The following is a 26,522-nucleotide window of genomic DNA, read 5'->3' as shown; positions in this document are numbered from 1 at the left end:
GATTGCAACTTAATTTTTCAACAGAAGTAAAATGACCTAATTATTATGTTTATTCCTGAACAGTTTGTATACATCGAAAATTGATGGAATACCAGAGTTAGAAACTCGACAATTACTAATGATTGCAAGTCACGACCTTGAACTCTATACACCATGAAGTAGATTCTGCGAAACTATTTAAGCTATTCAACAAAGCGAATTGGAGAGTATCATCTCACGTTAACCTACAGCAGGCCACCGTTCAACTTATGACCTAATGCCTAAAGCTATTTCTTGCAACTTACTATATACGACCTGAATCCAGAACTTATGGACCATAAAATATGGTAATAGGCAATGCCCCTTTTGCCCATAGTTATTATTAGACCATTCAGCCAATTTATCAATTGGAATATTATTTACTTATTGCAACGACGAATAATTTTATTGTTATGCATTCAATTTGCTGACCCAGTACACACACACAAAGAGAGAAGGAGGGAAATTCTTCGTGTTGAATGTATCATTCATAGAATAATAGCTAAGGTTTAATAAGGTGATGTCGGTACACATAATAATTTATCTGGAATATTTTTATTGATGGAAATTGTTTTTTTTCTGGATATTCTAACAACAGGTGAATATTTGATTAATTGGTTCAATCATGTAGGGTTTTCCACTAAGAGTTTCCATTTTCTTTGAATAGTTATCTGGGTAGCTGTCTTATTTTGACATTTGGCACGTAAAAACTCACTAAAATTGGAACGATACACGCTTCAACAACGCACTGAAATTGTTAAAAAATTATTAAAAAAATGGTGAAAATTTTGCAGTCAAAGTTCGCAAAACTAAAGCACTTTTACATAGTATTCTCGGCCGGAAATAAAAAAAATGGGAATTAGCTATAATTAATGATTTTTATGGCCGGAATTGAAAGAAATTGATATGTGGGATGTTTATTTTCCACAAGAGCGCCCTACATGACATACAAGCAACGATACAATTGCAATTTTAAAAGCTTTCTTAATTGTCGAAGAGGTGAACGAAATGGGCCATCGAGATCTAGTGATTTAACAACTCTAGACTTTTTTCTATGGGGCCACGTGGAAGATAGGGTTCATGCTAATGCTCCACAATCGATTCAAGACCTTAAAGAAGGAATTCTTGAAGTTATCGAGGACATACAGTAGAAAATGTGCAAATTGGAAAATTTCATGAAAAGGATATGGTGTTGCAATTTGGTTAATATCGTTAAAAGAATATCGTTGAAAGAATATTCTCTCTTATTCCCAATGGAATAAATCTGTTGAAAGTCATTTTTTAAGAAACTCCCTGTAACTCTTGAACGAATCAAGATCTGCTTTCTGATATCTAATTATTTCGAAAAAAGAGATCGGGGTGATAATTTTTTCTCTGAGTCTTATAGTTCTTCAGATGCTCGCAGTGGGCATTGCATTTGACAAAATAACAATAAGTAAATGCCAATGTGTCTCTTACCGTTAGTTTCTATGAATTATCCAACTTTTTGACTACTTTAGTAATAACGGTGGCACCTCTTACTCTGTGTATAATAAATAATATAAAAATGGCTGACACCTGCACTTGGTAGTGAATGGAGAAAATACAAAAAGAAGAAGTACAATTTCAAGTGTGTAATATCATACGATATTAATTATCTATCTGGTTAATGTATCAGCAAAAATGCCATCAACATTCTCAAACGGAAGACTTCCACGCCATTATGTAGGAATCATAATCGAAAGTAACTCAAAAAGACTGCATGTCATCGAAGGAGAGTAGCGATATACCGGTTTCACCCTTGTTAGGGATCATCAGTACCGTATAACCCAATATGACGAACAAACGAAATAAGGTGCCTGCTATTTCGTTTGTTCGTCATCTTGGGTTGAGTTATGCGGTACTGATGATCCCTAACAAGCGTGAAACCGGTATATCGCTACTCTCCCTTGATGACATACAGTCTTCTTGGGTTACTTTCGATTATGATTCCTACGTAATGGTGTGGAAGTCTTCCATTTGACAATGGTTATTTTGATGGCATTTTTGCTGATACATTAATCAGATATGATATTACACTCTTGAAATTGTACTTCTTCTTTTTTGTATTTTCTTTACTCTGTGTATATCAAAAACTGGTCAAAGCAGAGCCAATATTGTTTGACATTATGTACATTAAGTACTTGAACTAAGAGCAATGACGAAAAATTGGAAAATTCCACGGACGAATGTTTCAATTACAGGGTGAATTATGAACTAAACGAATTCAATTTTGAATTCTGTTCGACTCACCCCGTATCTAACAATATTTTTCATTTAAAAATTTATTTGTCGCGCAAAAATGATTCATTCAAGTTGTTTTTCTACTAGAAATGTTACTTTAAAGAAAAGTTATCTTCCAACTTGCACACCCTGTATTTCCAGAACTAATTATAGAATAGAGTTGGACCCATAGACTTCCTTATGTATATTCTACAATATACGAAAAATTCAGAAAACTTCAACGGTTAGAAAATGTCTATTAGGCTGCATCTTGGTCTTTTCTGCATATCTACTAAAATAAATATAAATGCACCACGGTGAAGAGAAAAAGAAAAAACTTTCGTTGTTATACTACGTGCTGAATACAAAACGTTGCAGAGAAAATACGTATAAATTTTATATCATGGGAAACTGTGTCGTTCAGTTTCTATGAGGAATGCTATATTGACTTATATGGGTTCGAGTCAGACGATTTCGGAATGAAAATGAGCGTACCCGTAGATTGTTACCAGAGGTATACGTGAATTGGATTCCGACATAAAGAGATCGCAAATTGATGGTTATTATCTGAAAATTCTATCGAGTATAGCGAACATGTGGGTACTTATGTTTTCGCTAACTTTCCTGACATGTGATTGATGTATACATGGACGCTGTTCCAAAAAATCAGATAACTGCGTTTATGCCCTAATCCGAATAAAACAGAAGTTTCCTTCTTTCATTTGAATGATCAAGTAAAATATAGAAAATCGAAAGTAACTTCCAATAATTACGTCTTGAATCATAATTATACTCCCAAATATCTTGGATTTAAACTTGATTCTTCTTTGAATTTCAAAGGCTACTTGAGAAATTTTGCGTACGAAATTGAAGTCGAGGAATAATATTCTTAAAAAATTAGCTGGTTCTTCATGGGGTGTTGATACCAGCACTCTTCGTACAGCAGCTTTGGCCTTGGTTTTTTCTGCTACTGAATACTGTTGTTCTGTTTGGTCCAATCGAGGGTTCAATAGTGCTTATGTTCATAAAATTGATGCATAGCCTAACGTTTCTATGGGAATTATCAGTTTAACTATTGATGATTAATCTTCACCTTTACATTGATTACCTTACCATAATATACCGTCTCATATTTGTAGACAGGTTGCAGTCAAGGAATCTGGGGATAAATTTCATTTTTACCCGAACTTATTTCCAATTCTATCTTACCCAAATACTAGAACTGCCATATTAAAATCACATAAACCTTTATGGATAATACTTTCCTTCAGTCTAATGAAAGTGACAAGGAATTTTGGGGTTCGGAATGGTTTTTGTAATGTTTTCAACAAAAGTCTAATCATTGATCCTTCAGAGAAAAATTTGGTGTGTTCAAATCGACTCAGGACTGGTCATATGGTCATTGTAATAGTTAGTATTCTTCAAATTGCCTTCTATTGAAAGTTCACTATGTGAGGGTGGTGTAGAACTATTGACCACTTGGTGAATACTTTTTAAATTTAGATTCATTCAGTTTTAGATTCATTCTCACAATAGGGCTAACTTGAAATCAATATAATGAGAACAATTACATTTATTACTTCTTTCTGGTTCTTTTATTTTTTGTTTTCAGGTTCAATTATAATATATACGTCGTCAACTTTTTGTGGAAAGAAAGGATGGAAAAAATGTTGTTTGAATGAAGAATAAGCCCTTCAATATAAATATGTCAGCTTATTCTGTAAACAAATACATGAACCAATCACTGCACAGGGGAAACAGAATTTTAGCTTATGTTTTTCATTATCTGTGCTCTTGTATCATACGTTGAAATGTATGATGCCCCGTTTACATTTCCTCTACTAATACTGAGATTTTCATTAGAAACATGTTATATTGTTTGAAGTTAATCTCAAAAGAATATACAGTGTGGTCCAACGGAAACTCGATTTTCCGGCTTCAAAATTAAAATGTGAAAAATCTGATTCAAGGGGGAACAACTTTTCCGTCTTTGCATCCCCGTAACAGCAACCCCCTAACGGGGGTCACTACGACCCCTTAATTTTGAATAAGGATGAGTGGTGTTGCGGTATCTCATTTTGAAGATCTTATTGAGTACTATCTGATCCTTAAATTTTGCTTTAAAATATCCATCGATAATGATAGGTAAAATAGTAGAAGAGTACTTACTAATGTGTTCAGTTTATACTTTTTTGGACAAAAAATTAACGATATAACTACAAAATACCTTTGAAATGTGTAAGTATCACTTGGAAATAGATTTTTCCTATCCATAAACATCCATTGATTTCTCTTACAATACCGGGTGTCCCAAGTTATCGTATATAGGCAATATCTAGCTTATTTGACAAGATAATAAAAAAATAACATCAAAGTACCTTTCTAATGATGTATAAAAGAGGTTATTACAATTGACATCTCTGTAGGCTGCTAGTGGCTAGTGGCTGCTACCGCTCACTTTTTATTTTCAAATGGCATCCCCTGAATATTGTCAGGGAAAATTGCGTGTTATTCTATTTGGAATACAACGTCAACGATATCAGATACTTGGTGTTTTTTTAGTAATTAACAAACAACATTAATATTTTGTAACCTCTTTTACGTTATTTAAATATCCTCATAAAAATGTAATGCCTCCACCCATGTTTGTACAAACTTCTAACATATGAGAAGTAGATAATTTTTCATAATAAAAAAACTTGCTTCAAATGTTTCTTCGTTTTTGTATTGCATAGTAGGTATTCTGGTTGCAATTCATACTTCGCAAAATGTTGATGTTTTTGTTGTTATTAATAAAATAATACCAAGTATGTGCTATCGTTGTATTCCAAATAGAATGTCACGCAATTTCCACTGACAATATACAGGGGGTCAAATTTGAAAATGAAAACTGAGGGGTGGCTACCACAGGGCTGTCAAATGTACGAACCTTTTTTTATACATCATTGGAAAGGTACTTTGATGTTTTACATAGAAATTTTTCCATTATCTTGTCAAATAAGCTAGATATTGCCTGTATACGTTAACTTGGGACACTCGGTATACTCTTTCTTTTAATATGATAATTCTTAAAATTACGTAAAGTATTTCTCAGTATTATATCAATATAATGAGTGTTATTGATATTTAAAGAAACTTATACTCAATACTTTAATCTGAAAGACTGGTATTCATAGACAAGCGCTCAAAAACTATTAACATTTCATAATGATAAACCGGTGAGTAGAGACAAATCTTATTTATTTCTCTCGACTAAAATTCAGTAACAATTCCATTTCGTGAAACTAACTGTTTTTCATGATCAGGAACCGGTGGAATTGAATGATATAACAGAACTTTGAAACTGATTGAAAGAATTTAATTAAAAAGCGAGCAGTTGTGATATGTACTGGCATTTCATTATAACAATTTTAATGTCACGGTTATGATTTTAGAGTTTTTGCATTAACCTGTCTCTTGATTCTCTAGTAGGTACTTATACGATATAAATGAAGAATTGAGTGACCAGATGAGTTGTTTACTCATGTTAATGTTCGTGGGAAAATGGTTAAATGACTTAATTAATGAAAGGTTAATCAACAGGATATTTCATTCTTTATGTCAGTAATCATACGATTTATATTTGAAACATTTATTCATTCAAACTGGATAGACATTCATTTGTGAAGTGTAATGTATGAATGTTATAAGGATAATGATGTAAAGGGGTTTCCAATGTGAGGTTCCATTTTCTCAAATTTGTCTGAAAAAATCTTTAAATTTTATCCAATATTCCTTATTTCCAATGTTAATAACATTGAGATTTTTGCATAAAAGTCACTGATTTTTCAGCTTATATCAGAAGACATGGCAATGCTTCCCTTCATTTAATTAAAAATTCAATTAACATACAGGGTGTTTCGATTGCAATGTCGAAATCATTCATGACAAAAATCTAAAAACTCATTATTCTCGAATGAGAACTAATTATGTTTTGATCTGTTGGAATCTACGTAAAAAAAATAGTCTATAAGTGTAATGCGAATGATTTGAAAGATTGGGACCATACCTTCAACAACAAATTCTAAATTCTCCATATTGAAAATAAGAGCACAAGACTAACACACTACGAATCCCTTGAAATAAAAAGTTGATGATGTCAAAGACGTAGATCTTTTTTTTTGTGGGGGTAATAGAAAAAAAATTTTTGACGATAACTTTTACTCAATTATCTGTAATGTGAGAAAAAAAGGTTTGATATCGGAGTTTGAAGCAAAAATTACTCGAAATAATATCATTTTTTTGATTAGCGATTCGATTGTTCTACCCTTATACTGTGTTTCTGAATTGGAGGTATGATGAAAAATGAGAGATTGCTTTATAATTTTAATAATAAAATGTCCTATACATGGGCCTGCAAACGCTTTTTTTTCGATATACAGGGTGTTTCTTTTAGTCCTACTTTTTTGTGATGCTTATAACAGTTTTTAGAATCTTTATTAATCTTCTCTACAGATTGGGTTAAATAAGTACGAAAACTTATAATTAATTTTATTCATCACACTGGATCTTATAATAATTTGAATTCTCCTGAGGATTACTGAAGAATTGTTTGACAAGAACCGACAAGAAACCAAAAATTGTAATTCCTACTGGAACACAGCTTCTTTTTACAATTTTCTAAACTACTAGGGTTCACTAAAAAGAAGATCTGGTGGAAAGTAGCGAACATTCTTTCAGAATTAATATCACCCTGTATTCAAAAGTAACATGTCACATGATGAAAATTTTAATCTGGAATATCTATACCAAATTTAAATTAAATATCTTTTGAAGGAAGGTGCTATGAGAAAAAACTTGAACTGTAACACTTGTATCTCGAAAACGAATCGTTTGCGGATGTTACCTATAGGACACTATTTCTTAAAATAATCCGAGGAATCTGTAATTTTTGTTTGTACCTCCAATTTAGGAACACCCTTTATAGTCATAATGCGATGCGTTCAGTTCTTCAATAACTGCAGTATTAAAATTTTGTAACGAAAATAATACAAACAAAAAACTGAAAACACTAGGTAAGTGTATACCGATGCGAACAACGAATGCAAAATTCACAGATGACAAAATAAAGGGGACGCCAACAAAGCGGATAGAACGGGTAGATAAAGGAAAATAATAAACCTCGGACATAGACGTGCTCGTAGTGCAATAAAAGTAGGTAATAATCTTGAAAGCGATAATAAACTCATAAACCATGAAAGGATCCGATATTTTGCTGCCCTGTCGATTTAAAAAAAAAAGTAAAAAGATTCGTTCATATTATGGAAAAATTTTCGTTTTTCGTTCTGAAGTTCAATATTTTGGACATCTTTGCGGTAACCCCCCCATTTCTACGCCCTTGAATGATTTCTTACGCAATATTCATATTTTTTTTGTCAATGTTAAGTTTTGTCGTCACCTAGTAGTTTTCTACAATCCCCGTTTTCTGATCGATCAAAAATGTAGACCGATGAAGTTACAGTGTGGCGAAACAATGGTCGCATACAATAAAAAAATTTTGGAAATTATTTTGTATTTGTTTTATATTTGAAAATTTTTTTTTCTGCAATATGCGTGATAACTGATTGGTTTCTTCCCTGGAAGCATCGTAAATAACGACTCCTTCTCGAAGTCAGCATCACAAGGGAATTGTTTCGCTTTCATGTTGGTAATGCTAAGAACGTGATCCCAGACCAGTTTCTCAATAGCTTTTCGTTGAACTTAAGCGTTCGAAAATGAATATAAAGGGTGTTGCAACTTGTTTCACGTTTTTAGCATTTTCAACTAATAACAACATGGTCATTGAACAAGCATTCATATTTTGTCGATAGCTTCGAGGTGAAATAACATCTTTATTAGATTAGGAGTGTTTCTAAATAATGCATTGTTTCGTATTGAAAGCGGATGTTTGAACAGATAATGACGTCTGAAATGATGGAAAATATTTTCATTATTGTTTCGCGTAGGAGTTTTGGAAGTAGAAACAATTCTCAAAAGAAACGCAGAACGAGTTGATTGATATATTTTTCATGTTGTTGATGTTTTAGAAACGTACTCAATCGTAAATTCAGTAGTATATGACTATTGAATATAAATTCTTTAATTGCACACTATTTCAAAAGTTGTTCTAGAAATGAGATTAAATTGAAGGTGGGTTTTTGCGATTGGATATTGCTCTCCCTAAGAAATCTCATTATCCCCAGATAATGTTTTCTACATATATGGTATCATTGTTTGTTCAACGATAATAAGAGGGTACGGCATTATACCCCTAGCACATTATTGATTCGCCTTGAAAGTGCACACTTTCTTTTTTAGGTTCTCAAAAAATGATTCCTTCGAATAACATTTTCGTTAGTAATTACACCAGTGCATAAAAATTACCGATAATTTTGCATCACAGCGTGTTGTCATGAAAATGACCGAATGCAGTTTTTTAAAGAAAAAATGCTGGAATGCGAAATTACCCGGTCATTTTGATGCACGAGTGTAATTCGGGGGAATATTTCCCGAATAAACTGTTACATTACTTGTATGCATAGAAACTATGCATCTATGAACAGTGCAATTATCTCAGTGCTATTTCGCTTCCTACAATGCAATTATCGTAAGTACTTGCACAAGTGCATCAAAATTACCGATAACTTTGCATGACAGCGTGTTGTCATAAAAACTGTATGAGTTCATTTTCATTTTTGGAGAAAGAGCTCGACACCGAAGTTGGAGGGATCACCCTGTATATTCTTTGTTTTTCGAAATTCCTATGGAATACTGAATATTTTTCATGCAATGTTCCCGATATATGAATGCCATCATTTCGAAGTTACAGCTACATTTAAGATGTTTGAGAAGGTTTATAGATAGCAAACCAGGTCGAGGGGTAGGATATTTGCAAAACAAGCCACTTGCGCTTAGGATGCTAGGCCTCCTCTCGATGTGGTATTAGATATCTTTTTCTATTGATTGTTTCACATGTTAACAATACATAATTAAATAAATAAAAATAAATTTACACTATCTTCGCCCAAGATAATACATTTAGATGGCTATGATTGAATAAACTCGCTTAGTTTGAATTATCTTCAAATGTTTATTTTATGTTAGAGATATGTCCAGTAGATGCTCAAATTTTTTCCGTTCACTTCAATACAACAAGCTATGTGGTTTTTAAAAATTTGGTAAAACTAATTTATTGTAATGTCAATTCTTCTTTGTAGCAATCATAGCATATTACTACTAGATTTATTGAGTATTAAAATCGCAAGCAAGTTCCAGAAATACCTTGCTCCATTTACATTTTTCTGCTTTGTTGGAATATCCTATCCAATTCAAGAAATTTTGATATACCTACAGAGTGTTTTTTGGGTTGAGTTTCATTTTCCAATTTTTCCTAGACCACACCTGAAAAATAAATTCAGTTGATATGTCTATATGAAGTAGTTGTTCCAGAGAATAAACTTACCAAATAACATGGAAAAATATAGGGTAGTTCGAACGTTATGGATAATTGAAGAAATTGACAAAATCAATATACAGAGAGATATACCCTTCAAATATATAGGTTCGTCCGTATATGTTTGATGGATTTTTTTGCATTGTTCCTTTCCATATCACATTATCATGCGTCGAGAAATTTTGCTTCTCCTAGATTAGAATAGAACAAGATACAGTAGTCGAAAAACAACTTTTTTCCATACCTAAAGGGTGTTTTTTTTAGAGCTATAGAACTTTAAATTGCAATACAACAACGATGGATTATTCGATTAACATGAATTTCATTTATCCGCAAGATAATCTTGTGGCATTACATTTTAAATATGATTTCTGGCATATGACCGCCACGGCTGGCTCGGATGTAGTTCAATCTGGACGTTCACTTTTCGATGATTTTTTCCAACATTTGTGGCCGTATATCGGCAATAACACGGCGAATGTTGTCTTCCAAATGGTCAAGGGTTTGTGGCTTATCCGCTTAGAATTAGACCAATGATTATACATAGCCCCACAGAAAGTAGTCTAGCGGTGTAAAATCACAAGATCTTGGAGGCCAATTCAAAGGTCTAAAACGTGAAATTAGGCGGTCACCAAACGTGTCTTTCAATAAATCGATTGTGGCACGAGCTGTGTGACATGTTGTGCCGTCTTGTTGGAACCACAGCTCCTAGACATCATGGTTGTTCAATTCAGGAATGAAAAAGTTAGTAATCATGGCTCTATACCGATCACCATTGACTGTAACGTTCTGGCCATCATCGTTTTTGAAGAAGTACGTACCAATGATTCCACCAGTCCATAAAGCGCACCAAACAGTCAGTTTTTCTTTTCTGGATGTAACGGTGTTTCGACATACACTTGAGGATTAGCTTCACTCCAAATGTGGCAGTTTTGTTTGTTGACGTAGCCATTCAACCAGAAGTACGCTTCATCGCTAAACAAAATAAAATGGACGTAGTGCGGGATACGTATTCCGCACAGAACCATTATTTTCGAAATGAAATTGCACTATTTGCAAGCGTTGTTCAGGCGTGAGTCTATTCATGATGAATTGCCAAACCAAACTGAGAATAAATCACTTGACAGCTGCTAAATCGGTCGCCATCTTGAACAGTAATGCCAACTTAAAGTTATATACCTCGAAAAAAAAACACCCTATACATCGGAATGTTGTTGGGATTTGTTCTGACTCTTAATCCTTATTTGAAGGTAATCTACTGTTATCACTGGGACCAACCCTATAAAAACAACAACAAATTTAAAAAGTAGTAACTGTGTCACCGTTACTCTGAATCACTTGTACAACACTCTCCACTTCGTTTACCTTGTGGGTGGGGCTTTGAAACAAATAAATTGATTTAGTTTACAATGCCACACAATAGCCATATTGTCCTCAAACACATCAGGGAAAGTCCTACAATTTGAATAATAGATCCAAGCGATCTCGTGTATAACGGCTAATTTATTCTTGATTCACTTGCTATTTGCGATTTTGTGTTGAGAATGTAAAATCGTTTGGATTTGTTTGTTTATGCTTGGATTGATGGAAGTTTCTTGAATAAATTAGGGTGATTTTATGAAATATCAAATGTTTTACTGTTAAGTTTCTTCATTGGTTTTAATTTTCTTGAATACCTAACTGTTTGTCGCAAGTCAGTAGATTCGGATGTTGATTTCAAGATATGTATATTAGTGAATATACTGCTCCACAAAAGTTAAGGAAGGTTGGAAATTTTGTGATTGCTTCAGAAATTTTCGATTCTTGTCCACCAACCTTTATGAAAAATTAAATGTTTACTCTTTTATATCTTAATGTTTTTTGGTCTTCGTTTGATAACTTTTGTAGTTTCACAGGCAAGTTCTTGCAGTTTGTCATTGTTTTACGTCCTTTAGAATCAACTTTGATTCGAAATCAAAAAATTTGTTCTGGAATAATGCCTTGACGTAAACGTGGTGTGGATGAAGCCAATAGGGCTATATTAATATGATCGAGGCGTTATCAGAGAGATGTTGCGAATTTTTTCATGCTAGTGAAAACATTTCCCAGCTCGAGTCTTTGAGTACTTATCGAATCATGCAACTGCGGCTTTTGAACGTTTCTAGTGTTTTGGTTTCGATTGAACGTTTTAACGTCTTTATTTTTAAATTTAGAAAAAAACGCATTTTCAACCTTCGACAAAAATTTTTGTATAATATTTTTGTGTGAAAATCCATTCAAAAACAAATGCTTGTAGGTCGAATTTTTCAAAACGAATAAAAGTGAAAACCTCATATAAATCGATGGTCTTCAGCGTAAAATAATGCGTGCTAATTAATAATTATTTAAATGATCGCTGAAATGGGATAGACCCCACTTAATGTAAGTTATATTACAAAATTTATCGTAGGATGATAGGTAAGATTAAAAAAAGATAATTTATATGGGTTAATGAAGAACCAATAAACTTTCAGAGGTTGTAGATTCTGATTTAAAATATTTTATTTATGAATCCTCACATAACTTATAAATCTATATAATCTGTTATTGATAAATTCAATACCGAAGAATTGTTATCTGAAAAAATATTCTGGCCTGAAGAATTTGAACATGAATTTGACGAAGTATTTGGGAATGTATGTACTTCCGGTCAGTAATAAATTGAATCATTGACCAATTCTTGAACACGACATCTAAATGCTAATATTTCGGTTACTATGTAACTTATGATTTTTATTCCACATTGCACTCCTTTTGTATACTTCGGCAATGAGAGCGTCGACATTCATTTTCACAACACAGTCGGCGCAGGTCAATCGGCTTGAAAGAACTAAATTGCAATTCCGACAAAGCAGCCGGAGCCGATTGCCAGCGCCGACAAGTTTCAACCGGCTTGCACTGTGTTACCGCTAATTCATTATTATAGAATAATTTATAAAGCTTACCAGCGCCGGTCGGTACCGGCTACCGGTAAGCAGGTTACCGGCTTCCACTGTGTTTGTACCCTATACATGACCGGCCGGACTTATAGAGAAGAAGCTTGTTGGAAAAACTCAAAATTATATGTGACTGCGATTGAAATGGGCCAATGAGCACGTGAATTGGAACGATCAATGGAGGTCTGTATTTTCGAATAGTCGACATGTTTGGGTATGGACCTATCCTTCCTTTGGTGATGAACCTCTGGAAATCCATGGTATTCCGCATTTGGCCCAGCCGCCTCGGTCGCCAGACCTCAAACTCATTGAGTACGCTTGGGATCAGCTACAAAGAGCTTCGGATGTTCATCAGCCAATTTTATATACACTTCAAAAACTCAGATGGGGTTTGATCAAGGCTAATTCAACAATGTGATCGAAAATATGTAAAGGCGTTATTGAGACTGTGATTTATGCTCGAGGAGGCCCTACGCCTCAATGAACTTCATTTTTCAATTTTTTGAATTGATTCATTACAAATAAGTTTTCACCTGAAACTGTGATACAAATGGACAAAAGAATGAGTTAGATAAATGAGTAAACCTTTGGATTTCACATATTAAGAACATTGATAAAAAAAAATTGAAACTCTTGAAAAACCCTAAAAATGTCTTCCTTAACTTATTTAGCAGTATATTTCGAATATCTAATTCCACGGAGTCTATTTAGATCTGGACAGTGTGCAAGTTTATGGTAAAGGTAATGCATTAATATTAAATGAGTTTGGATTCGTTCATGAAATTATCAATCGTTCCATGTCAGTCACGATAAGATTTAAGGCATGAAGGCGAAATAAGGAAAGCTTTACAAATAGATTCATCGTATTCCTTTCGGTTGCAACCTGACCTTCCATAAGGAACCATGAACATATTAATCCAAGTAATTTCGATTAAGATTTTTCCATTTGCAATTTCTACAGTTGAGTTGAATCCGATAAATACATATAAGGTTAATCAATTTTGATCGCAAGCTATACTCAGCGACGTTGGAAGCGTTACACCGAGAAATAATCTTCACTTTTTGACAACATAAACATTATATTCTATGTTATTGACTTTAATGTTTTCGAAGGTTTCTTCCAAAATTTTTCTTTCAAATATTTTCGTGAAGAAATCGATTTGTGAGAGCAGACGGCTTCAGAATTTTTCCAGTTATTGCACCAACTTTTTAATTTGATCGAATTGAATGTAGATCTAACGGGTGTTAATTCAAGAGAACTTGAAATAATAATACAAGACTGAAAAAATGTTGGAATGAATTTTAATTATAATAGGTAGATATACTAACTGACAAAGAAACTGCAACACCCAGAAGGAGCTGTTTGAATTTTTGTTTTATTTAATGAATTTGGAGAAAAAATCGAGAATCGAGAGAATCGGTTTTTTCATGTAAACAATTTTTGTTATCTAAATATTGTATTCGTTTTTTGCAAGTTTTTTTGAATTTTACAACAGATCAGATGTTCGAGGAGATCCAAAATCGATGTTTAGTTGTTGTTAAAATGCCTAGAGCACGTGTACGCGGGATTTATCGCCAGCTAAGTTAATTTGAGAGATGTCGAATTATTGGTCTACGGGAGGCGGGGTTGTCATTTCGAGAATTCGCTAACGGTACGAACAGAAATCCCACTAGTGTTATGAGATGTTGTCAAGCGTGGTTTGATAATGCCCAAAATCGAAGAAGGGTAGGCACCGGATGTCGAAGGGGCACAATTGAAGTTCAAGATCGACGTCTAAGACTTATGGCCATTGGAGACCAATTTGCAATAACTCGAACTTTGGCTGATGAGTGGTTATAAGAGCAAGGCCATCCTGTAACTGTCCGAACGGCTTAACGCCGGATAGGCTCTTTTGGACTGCAGCATTATTGACCTCATCTTGTGGTACCTCTGACGGTTGAGCATCGCCGGCATCGATTACAATGGTGCAAAGAACGTCAACATTGCAATGTGGAATGGCATCAGGTCATCTTTTCTGATGAATCTCGACTCTACTTCGGTGCACAGGATGCCCAAAGAAGGATTATACAACGTCGGGGAGAAAGACGTGAACCTCAGTTTGATGTTGAGCGTCATAAACACCAGACATATGGTATGGGGTGCTATTGCAAATGCAAGTAGGTCACCTTCAGTTTTTATTCGAGGTTACATGACAGTGCTGGGGACCTTCAAGAAATAGTGATAATACCATACTTCATGTTGCCAGAGTTAGTTTAAACTTTTTCGAAGCGACCCATGTGAATCTTTTGCCATGGCAGCCCAGATCCCCTGATCTTTCGCCCATAGAGCATGTTTGGGACATCACCGGTAGAAGCCTTGGACATTTACCCCAGCGCCCACGGACTTTGGCGGTTCTGAGACCTGAAGTACAGATAGCTTGGGATGATATCCTTGATATCTTGATATCCTTCAAGAAGAAATAAAACCATCTTATTGCATCAATGCTGAGACGTGTTGGGGAGTGCATAGATAATCACGGTGGGTAAACACATTTTCAACAAATTTATTGAAAAAAATTGCAAACCCTTCCTTTCTTCCTTCAAATTTCAATCACCTACTTTTCGCTAGGGGTACTATCTATGTTTTACAAAGAAAAAAAAAATTAATTTAAACAGCTCCTTCTGGATTTTGCAGTATCTTTGTCAGTTAGCCCCATGAAAAGTAATCGAGAAGCGTTTAGCGCGCTGTATGGCAATTAGCGCCGTCTTTAGCTGATTAATTTTTGGAAACAAAAATCAGTTAGCGTGGCTCGATAATGCTTGTCATTCACCCTAACCGCAGCTTTTTCTTATTTTCGAAAGAAATAAGAACCGACGATGCCGCCAGCGTGTAAATCGCATCAAACAGTCAATTTTAATGGATATAATGGTGATTTGTTAATGGCTTAATGATTGTCTTTGTTTCATATATGGCAATATTGCTTATTCACGAAGCCATTCAACCATAAATGAGCTCCATTACACAATTTTTCGGTAAAAAAGTTCATCTGTATTCTGTGGCCAGTTTCAAATTAGCCCAATCAGCAAAAATGTGTCGTACCTGATGATCATTTGGCTTTAATTCTTGCAGGAGCTGTATTTTATAGGTAAGATTTTCACGTGAAATTTGCCTGGATAAAGGGCTAACAAGTTGAGAACGGCGATGCATCGACATTTCGGCGTCATATTCAACACTTTGTGCTACAGCAGCAATATTCTCTTCGGTACGCACATTTCTTTGACTTGTTGTTGTGATGGTTTTGAATAGAGAACAGTAAAATTATTGCGAAAGCGATCAATAACTGTAAGAATTGCTTTATCACTAGGCTATTTATATTTACAATGAAAAGGATAAAGTACTCTATGAATTTCGCGAACAGATTTATTTTTTTCCAAGTGAATTTCCACAATTTGGAAACTTTGCTCTAGCGTTTAACCATTCGTGATGAATTGCCAAACCTTACTGTACGAAACTAGGTACTGTGTACTATATTGCGATCAAATAGGTATTTCAAACTATCAACTCTAACAACAGAGTTTTTTTATTACTCATCAATTTAAAGACAAAGTGCTTCCTTTGACACTGATTTTCCATGAAAAATACATCGATTGTCAATAGCTTCACTTAAAATATTTGGCACATAAATATATTGAAACTTGGCATTGATTCTTCTTTTCGAATATATTTGTGGGGTTTCATAACGAACTTTTGGATTGGAATAAAACCAAACATAAAACTCTCATATACAGTATGTAACTATTTCTCCTTTATGATTCCAGAATTATGATAAGGTTCGAAAAAATTAATTGGTTGATATTCTTCAATATGAATACTCGCAAAATAAGTTATGAAACATTAACCGTTTGTAAGACACTAATGGTTTTAATATGTTCAATTCAGTATTCACTAGAAGATCCATGAAATTTTAATAACTCTTTCGACCACTTCAGTTAATCTGCTGTCTACAAACTGATAAAGTATATTTAATCTTGAGAATGATATACAATCGACAAAAAATTGACAAATATAAAGCGTATGTTCTTCATGCTTAACAGCCACGACCTTGTTACACAATGGAGATGTAGCTTATGTCGTTTAAATATAATTATATTTCTGCAGAGATTAAACTTCTTATGTCCACATTATTTCCCAATGGAAGAAATGATTTTTAAATTAATATATTCATACATTTTGTTAATAAAAACGGACATATGAAATAATTTATTTGAATTTTTTCCACGAGGAATGTGAATATAATTGTTGAATCAATGACTTGTTTCCAAACTTTGAAATAAAAAATTACTTCTGGTAACGAAAATCACTACATGAACTTTTTTCAATTTTGGTCGACTTCACAAAGATCTATCAAAGGATTTTCTCTGGAAGAAGAGGTTTTCCTCATCTGATAATTGCGTTTTCAGTTACGTAATGAAACAATCTAATTACGTTAGGATTGCTTCGTGTCAAACTTGACTGATCTCAACAACAGTTGAAGAAATACCGTATCGTGTCTACCCACTTTTGAGTCCATTTGTGTTGAGTGGATTCCGATCAAAACGATTTTCTTATCGCTGAATTTCAAGTTGGTGGAACGCAATTCATAGATTACCTACCTCAAGATTACTTCGTTGCTGTAATAATGGGATGAATCGATATCTACGTTTGTCGGATTGAAGGGTTTGAATGGATTATAGAAGTTCCAAATGCATCAAAAAGGTTCCATTTATACCTTCCTCTAACAGAATTTAAACTTATACAGGTTATTTCACGAATGACTGAAAATGCTTTATTTATCTACATGAGCGTACAACTTTTCTTCCTCCGTTTTTTCTGAAATTCGAGGCTTTATTGTAAAAAACTCATTATACACTACTTTTTCCCTTCTTTCGGGCAGCTTACAAATTTCCCTTTTTAAAAACTGGTCATCTTTCGAAGCGATCTACGAGTCGATCCAATTTTTCATTTCTTCATAATACCGGAAGTTCTGGTCAGTCTGGCCATGTGCCATTGATCGAAACAAATGATAGTCCGAGGGAGCGACGTCTGGAGAATATGGCAGGTGTGATAAGATTTCCCATTTCAATGTTTCCAAGTATGTCTTGACCACTTTCACAACATAGGGTCGATCATTTTAATGCTGTAAAATCACTTTATCATGTCCCTCGTTGTATTGCGGCCGTTTGTTTTTCAATGCTCGGCTCAAACGCATTAATTGCGTTCGACAACGATCGCCTATGATTGTTTAAGATTGTTTTAACAACCCATAATACACCACGTCGAGCTGGTCCTACCAAATAATGTGCATGACCTTGGAACCGTGAATATTTGGTTTAGCCGTCGACGTGGAAGCATGGCCTAGATATCTCCATGATTTTCTGCGCTTGGAATTATCGTAATGAACTCATTTTTGGTATCCAGTCATAATGGGATTCAGAAATCCCTTCCGTTTTTGCCGTCAAGCAGCTGTTCACGAGCAAACAGACGCCGTTCAATATCTCCCGACTTCAACTCGTACGGTACCCAATTTCCTTGTTTCTGAATCATTTCCATAACTATCAGCCGTCTTGAAATGGCTTGTTGCGTCACTCTCAATGATCCTGACAATTCTTGTTGCTTTTGACACGAGTTTTGATCAGGTAATCCCTGTAATTCTGCATATTCACCTTTCCTATACCACCGCCTTCGACGTCAAAATCACCGTTCTTGAAGCGTTCAGACCACTCCCGGTACGTTCTTCCACTAACAGCGGCCTCATCATAGGTATATGAGAGCATTCGATGAGCCTCAGCCGCAAAAGTTCTTCAAATTTGAGCAGAAAATTAAAACCTCCCGCAAATGACGAGAATTTGTCTCGTTAGCTAACATGTTTAATCGAGAATTACTTTATGATGTAGACACAAATCGACTAATATTACGATGGCGTTATGTTCACGAATACCTAAGCTTATGGCACGACATTGATGATCTATTTATTTCGACTACCGCTGCAGCCATTTATTGCAAAACGGCGGAAGCAAAGTTGTACATCTAATATTTACCCTCAAAAAAACATAAAAAACCATATCAAACGAGCCCCTTCACTAAGTGCCACACTTCGAGTCAATGAAATGAGTCTAAATGCGAATTGTCAAGTAGTTAATGCATTTTAACAGGGCCGGCGCGAGCAATTTTGACGCCTGAAGCAAAGAATTTTTTGGCGCCCCTGCTGAAAAAGTATCAATAAATACACATCTGAAAATATTTTAGGGAGAAGGATCATTGTCTCAAATCCCAATAAGCAAATTTTCAGAACAAAATTTTGATTAGTTTTCCACAAAAGTCTAATATGCCATCGCCGTGAATCGCACAATATGGGTTCAAGGTAGAAATACAACAGATTGAGTAATATAAAAATCTACTGGATATTTATTGGACACTAAATTCCATACAATTTTGAAATCTCCATTACCTACTTACAGATATACCTACAGATGCTCTGAAATTCTAAAATATGGATTCACTCATCCATTGTTGTCTGATCGTAATGATCACACATCAACACCAGTAAGTCACTTTCAAAGAAGAACAGATGCATAATTCTATGCTCCACTTCACATCGAAATATTTTCCGACGTTTGATATGCATCAGAAAGATGCATCAAAAGAAAATCCCAGTATTAAACAAATGTAATACCTACCTACAGTTACGCGAGATGCGATGATTTCAGTATGTGTAACAGCAATTTTATGGGTGGGTATTGCTGGATAGATTTCTACGTAAATAACGTTATTTCGATTCCTTCATATTGATGATTTGCGAAATAAAATACTTTGGTTGGTAGTTATGCAAGAGCCTATATTTTCTTATGATAGTAATATGTAGTTAATAAGAGTAGTTGATTAATGTTGTAACGTGTATTATACCATTTCTCCAGTGCTAGTATTATAATTATCGAATTCGAGAAAACTCAACGCTTCTTGTATTGTTTCTTGCAGCATAGACAATGCTAGCTTGATACTAAGAGGTTGCTGGTTCGAATCTTCAGCTCTTTATTCTAACAGAAATACACATATCGTCGAAAGTACTTGTTGAATGTAATACGACAATTTTTTGGGTGGAGAATCGTTACTAAAGGGTGTTTTTTTTCGAGGTATATAACTTTGAGTTGGCATAACTGTTCAAGATAGCTACCGATTTGACAGCTGTCAAGTGATTTATTCTCAGTTTGGTTCGGCAATTTATCATGAATAGACTTACGCCTGAACAACGCTTGCAAATAGTGAAATTTTATTTCGAAAATAATGGTTCTGTGCGGAATACGTATCGCGCACTACGTCGACAAAATCGTCCATCAGAGCAGTTAATTCGATTAACCATGGAACGTTTTCGCACCACGTTTACTCTTATTGATAACTCTCATCCCCTACGCCGTACGGTGCGTATAGAAGAAGCTATTTCTGCTGTAGAGCGTAGCATTGAGGAAGACCCGAATGAGTCTATCCGCCATCGAGCACAGGAATTGGACCTGTGTCCATCCACTTCATGGAAGATTTTACGGAAGAATCTTGGTTTGCGTGCTTACAAAAGCCAACTCGTACAAGAATTGAAGCCAAACGATCATCAAGTGAGGCGTAGATTCGTCGAATGTGCCCAAAATGAGATTGCCGTTGTTCCCGATTTTCATAAGCGAATTTTGTTTAGCGATGAAGCGCACTTCTGGTTGAATGGCTACGTCAACAAACAAAACTGCCGCATTTGGAGTGAAGCTAATCCTCAAGTGTATGTCAAAACAACGTTACATCCAGAAAAACTGACTGTTTGGTGCGCTTTATGGGCTGGTGGAATCATTGGTCCGTACTTCTTCAGAAATTATGATGTCCAGAACGTTACAGTCAATGGTGATCGGTATAGAGCCATGATTACTATTTTTTTCATTCCTGAATTAAACAACCATGATGTCCAGGAGCTGTGGTTCCAACAAGACGGCGCAACATGTCACACAGCTCGTGCCACAATCGATTTATTGAAAGGCACGTTTGGTGACCGCCTAATTTCACGTTTTGGGCCTTTGAATTGGCCTCCAAGATCTTGTGATTTAACACCGCTAGTCTACTTTCTGTGGGGGCTATGTAAAGTCATTGGTCTATGCGGGTAGCCACAAACCCTTGGCCATTTGGAAGACAACATTCGCCGTGTTATTGCCGATATACGGCCAAAAATGTTGGAAAAAATAATCGAAAATTGGACTACATCCGAGCCAGCCGTGGCGGTCGTATTCCAGAAATCATATTTAAAACGTAATGCCACAAGATTATCTTGCGGATAAATAAAATTCATGTCAATCGAATGATCCATCGTTGTTTCATTGCAATTTAAAGTTCTATAGCTCTAAAAAAAACACCCTTTACTTGTTGAATGTAATATGACAATTTTTTAGGTAGAGAAACGTAACTATATTATCACTTAAATGAAAACAATAAGCCAGCAAAAATGTTTCTTGTTAGAGACAATACAGGTGTATTCGAAGTTAATCAGTTTTCAGCGAATAAAGAGAATTGTAGGTAGTATTGAGAATATTCGGTGGAAAATGCCGAGACATCCAATTTCTCAGTTTGACCAGGCAAGAATAGTAGCCCTACATCAATAAACTTTGTCGAACCACCAGATTGCGTAACGTTTGAATATTCCACGAACTTCAGTTAGGCGCATAGTAGCCCTTTTCCTGGAAACCGGCAGCGTTGCCCGGAGACCGGTGCCTGGTCGACCCAGAGCAACAGGTGCAAGGAAAGACAATCATATCGCAAATTTCACTCGAAGGAATCGTTACAGCTCTTCAAAGTAATTTTTCGAGAACCTACAAATGGGTAGTCTCTATACCAGTATCATAAGGAGACGGTTGCATTCCTCAAATTTAAGGCAAGAAGAACAAGTGTGAGGGTCCTGGCTCATCCTGGCTGCTTCTTAGGTTTCGGGCATAAAGCCTATAAAGTATAAACCATTTATCTCTTGGTGGTATAAATTTCTACTTGCACACTATTGTGCTGGGTTATTCGGGAGTCCATTTTATTCGGATTGTTTCTTCAATTTGATGTGTTTTCCTGAGTTTCCTATATATTAAGGTCATCGTTTCGTAATTGATCCCTGGGTCTTTTGCGGTATATTCTCATTCTTCTTGCATCTTCGGCAGGGTCGTAACCAATTAACCTTCTCAATTCTTCGTTGGGATGTTCTATCAATTTTTCGAATATTCTTTCGGCTTTTTCCTTCATGAAGTCAGTCATTCTGTCCCATTTTAGGTCTCTGTGGATTTGGATGTTTCTAACAAACCAAGGGACATCTATTGCCCATCTTAGATATTTATCTTCCGTTGATTGACTTCGCTTGATGTGGTTCTTTGCCGCGTATCCCCAAGCCACTGAGCCGTACGTGAGTTGGGGTCTGGCAACGGTTTTAATTATCCTGAGTTTGGTGTTTATGTCCATTCGGCTTCTTCTTCCGATGTTTGGGTATAGACGGTTCATCGCTTTGTTGGTTTTTATCCACCGCATACTTAACATGTTGTTTCCACGTTAGTCCCGCATTCATGATCACACCTAGGTATTTTGCTTCTTTTTGCCATTCAACTTCGTTGCCGTCAATTGATAATTTTTCCTCCATTTGTAATCTTCTCTTTTGTAGTAGGATAGCTTGGCTGCTAAGTGATAGTCGACGGAAAAGGGTTTGGAGAAATCCTGGCAAACTTGAGCGACTCAATTTCGCCCGGGAAGTTATGCCCTTTCAAGGCGCATCAATAATGTGCTGAGGGGTATAATATTCGGTCGCCGTACCCCTCTTATTATCTTTGAAAGGATCAATGACTGGTGCCATCAACGTAAAAAACTTCATTGAACCAATCATTGATCCTCTGCGCAACGATTTTGTGGATAATTTCATTCATCAGAATGATAACGCCCTCGATAACGCCCCACCACACAGCAAACAAAGGATTCAAAACATTCTTCAGGAGAACAAAAATAATGAACTGGCCAGCAAACTCAGCAGACATGAATCCAATTGAGCACGTATGTGATTACTTACGGAGAGCAATTCAATCGCCAACACTCAGAAATTGAGTTTAGCCCTTCAGGAAGAATGGAACGAAATGCCTGAAAATTTCATTAATGACTTGATTCGTGGAATGCCTAGGCGTAATGGGCAGTTGATCGAAAGAAGAGGAGGTAATACAGACTATTGAATTTGGATTCAGTTGTGAAATAACTATAATTAATCAAAAATAAATAATCGACAAATTTCTCATTTGTTCCTAGTTTGTCTCATCCTACATAAAGCAAAGAGTAACAAACGAAGATTTGCTATCAAATATATGGCAGTTGAAATAGAGGAAAATATTGATCTCATTTCCAGAACGTAGATTGTTCATTTCTTGAGAAACCTAGGTGGTGCCAACACTTTTGTCGATGTGTGTATGTTATGTTACTATTCTAACTATTATTTGAGCCGACTCATTATATGAGCACTATATATTGGCTTCATTCACCATTCAAGACTTGTTGAACTACCCTCCCTCAAATAAAAACTTGTATTTTTTATATTATTGGATTTCATTGGCAGTGCCGTATCTAGGGCGTGGCAAAGGTGGCACTTGCCACGGGCGCAAGGTCCGCAGGGGCGCCCAAAAATATCAAGAGAAAAAATATTGAAGCACCAGGCGAAATAATTCGAAAGATCACAACTCAGTTTTCATGTATTCTAAGGATTCATCAAACCAAGTAGTTTGATATTTTAACTAACTACTTGACTTGAAAATCAAGCTCGTGAAATATTACATACATACTTGAACTTGACTTGATTTGCGATATTTATTGCTTACCCCAATCAATCTAGCAGAACCACTTTTGGAACTTAAGATTTATTTTTGGCCATAATTTCAGCCTAATATATTATCCTATTGACATATATAACCCGATTAGACATATATTACCAGATAAGACATATTTTGATGTGTATTTGTCTTGTGTTGTTCCATATCAGGGTTGATTAGAAAATAAGTTTAGTTGTGTACAACCACAGGTTAAAAATAAGAGAAAATGTTAATTTATAGTTACGCACAGGTAGTTAATTTTAGAATTAAAAACCTCTGTAACTCACCATGTTTATTTATGTTGAATAAACATTATTATTATTATTATTATATTATTATTATTATTGAAATTTTTTTCCGCTCTATTGTCGGAGAAATCGCGGCTTCGGCTAGCTCAACGTTAAGCTAGCAAAACCTAAAAGCCAAATTATGTAATCAAACAGTGCTTGAAGGTTTCTAAATATTAAGAAATTGTATTTTTTATATTGTTATTATTATTATTTATAGTGATTAAATTTTGGTTGCCCATTTTAAAATTGTTGATATTTCTGGTTCTTTTATACGAAATAGTTTAATAAATGAATGTGCTTTTTGCAAGGTTCCTTCTCATTTCATTATTTTATTTTTGATGTGACACTGCAAAATGCTAAAAACCAAATCACCTGATAGAATTCAAGTACTTCATAAATAAATACTTTACTCGACTTGAGATTGAAAAACTATTAGTTGACTTGAACTTGACTTGATTTCAAGTCAAGCCAAGCCAAGTAACTTGAATATCAAGTCAAGCCGTGAATCCCAAATGTATACACCTCGCAACGAACGATGCCGACGAATGGAAACATTGAAAATATTGCTAGCCTTCCCTAGAATTTGCGTACTAAGCCTAAAATGACCAGTAAAACTAATATTTAGGACTTAAGTTATGAACAAAAAATACTATAAGAAAATATAATGGATGAAAAAAAATCTTCGAAAATGAGGGGCGCTGTCTAATATATTGCCACAGGCGCAATAGTACCTAGATACGGCTCTGTTCATTGGTTCTAAAATCTAAAGGATTTGAGCAAGTCGATCCCTCCGCAAAACGGCCCTAAGTAACGAATTCCAAATCGAATTATTTTTCCTCTTATCTCAATGAATGAAAAGTTGGTAGTTTCCTTTGAATTTTTTTGAAATATTACCTTTCCTAAGTTTTAACAGGTAAATACTTTAATATCAGTGGGAGATTTTCTCAATTGATGGCAGTAGACCGAAGGGGAGGTGGTTTTGGAGAAATTAATTGCCCTCTCATAGCTTTGGGATGAAAATCGAGATGGCTGTCACCCATCTATCTAGAAAAAATCTGAATTTTAGAATATGATTACATATACCTGTAATATCTGATGAAGAGAATATAGATTATGTCTCAGAGATTAAATATCTGGGTGTTGTATTGGATCCGCAGTTGAGTTTTTCTCTGCACATTGACTATATGTGCAGGAAATCATTTTTTGCTCGTATTTCTGCATTTTTGTCGGAGTGGACCAGGAGACAGGTCTTCAAAACAATCCTTATGCCCCATTTTAATTATTGTTCTGCACTGCTGATATCATGTACACAAGGAGATATAAGTAGACTTCAAGTTCAACAGAATAAATCCATAAGAATAATCCTAAGATGTAGTAAGTTCACACCTGTAGTAGTCATGCATAATGAATTGAACAGGTTATCTGTGGAAAAAAATATCAAGAAGGCCAATCTAACCCTAATTTACAAGATGGAGCTTGTACATCTTGTACCACGATTTCTGAAAGATTTCTTAGAAAGAAGAGGAAATTTTTATGACTACAATATTAGATCAACAAAAAACTTCAATATCTGCACAGTGAGAACAACTTCTTTATAGAAGTCCTTGTTCTATGAGGGTGTTCATTTGTATAATGGTCTCCCAGAGAAAATTAAGACGGCACCATCTTTGGGTGCATTCTGCGGAAGATTGAATAGCCACTTCAGAGAAATGAAATTATATTATTGTTGTGTTGATTTTCTATTTTTTGTACTAGCCGGTTGCTAAATAAATTTTATTATTATTATCATTATTATCTTCGACGAAGTTCACTTGATATCTACAACGTAGAATTGCCTTGAAAATCCGCTATTTCTCATTCAACAATGTTTGTGCTTATATTCTAATAAACTAATTCATTTCAGATTCTCTGTTTGTGTCCCCAACTGATCTACCCATGGCCAGTTGCAGGAGTGGTACTTTGGTTAGGACTCCTTCAAGATATTCTTCTTCCCATTGGACTTGGTTTGGTCGATTCGCGATTCAGCAATTGGGTATCAGATGCCTACAAATGTTCTGGGAGCCACCTAGATGAGAAACTTCCACATGGTTTGTACTAATCAACATAATAACATATCATTCAACCTAATGGGTTATGATATTCAATTTTCCATTGTGCACTGTGTATTACGATGAATTTTGTTATAGTTGGGTTAGATGGAAAGTTTCGACCATTTGGGAGTCAGCCTCAAAGCCTCGAAATCGTCCAAATTGCCCAAGAGAGGAACATCAAGGTACTCCAAACAGTAGAACATCGATTCCCAATAACAAATGGCTCTCTTTATACGAGCATTGATGGAAGATTACCCGTTATACATAATTATCGCAGGAACAAAGATCAAAGAGGTGAATATCATTTTGAGTAGTTCGATATGAAAAAAATTTCATAATAACAATTTTGATTTTTTTATGGCCTTTTATAGCTAATGAGCAATATCAATCAATATTTTAAGAGTTATCGAGAAAGAACTTCAAATGAGAAGAAAATGAAGTAGTTTGTGACTTCCGCGACGAACAATTAATTACAATATAAGACATATCAAATCTAGATCGAAATATCGAATTTTCGTTTCTTTCTGTGTTTTCCGGAAGTCACAGACTACTCCCCACAGAATTTGTGCTTTTTTCTCATTTAAAGTTCTCTTTCGAT

At 35.1% G+C, this 26,522-nt stretch overlaps 1 protein-coding gene across 1 annotated transcript in view; it reads left to right on the top strand.

Moving 5' to 3' along the window:
• LOC123676947 overlaps positions 1 to 26,522 on the top strand; it is a 67,586-nt gene that overhangs the window by 38,005 nt on the left and 3,059 nt on the right. Inside the window, exons 3-4 of the mRNA XM_045613289.1 lie at positions 25,738 to 25,921; positions 26,021 to 26,218. Of these exons, the coding sequence (XP_045469245.1) occupies positions 25,738 to 25,921; positions 26,021 to 26,218 (382 nt within the window). The remainder of the gene's footprint in view (positions 1 to 25,737; positions 25,922 to 26,020; positions 26,219 to 26,522) is intronic.

The sequence above is a fragment of the Harmonia axyridis genome, chromosome 3 (assembly GCF_914767665.1).
Source record: "Harmonia axyridis chromosome 3, icHarAxyr1.1, whole genome shotgun sequence".
NCBI classification, from domain to species: domain Eukaryota; kingdom Metazoa; phylum Arthropoda; class Insecta; order Coleoptera; family Coccinellidae; genus Harmonia; species Harmonia axyridis.
Note: the sequence above shows the minus strand (reverse complement) of the source record. Positions and strands in the feature narration are given on the sequence as shown.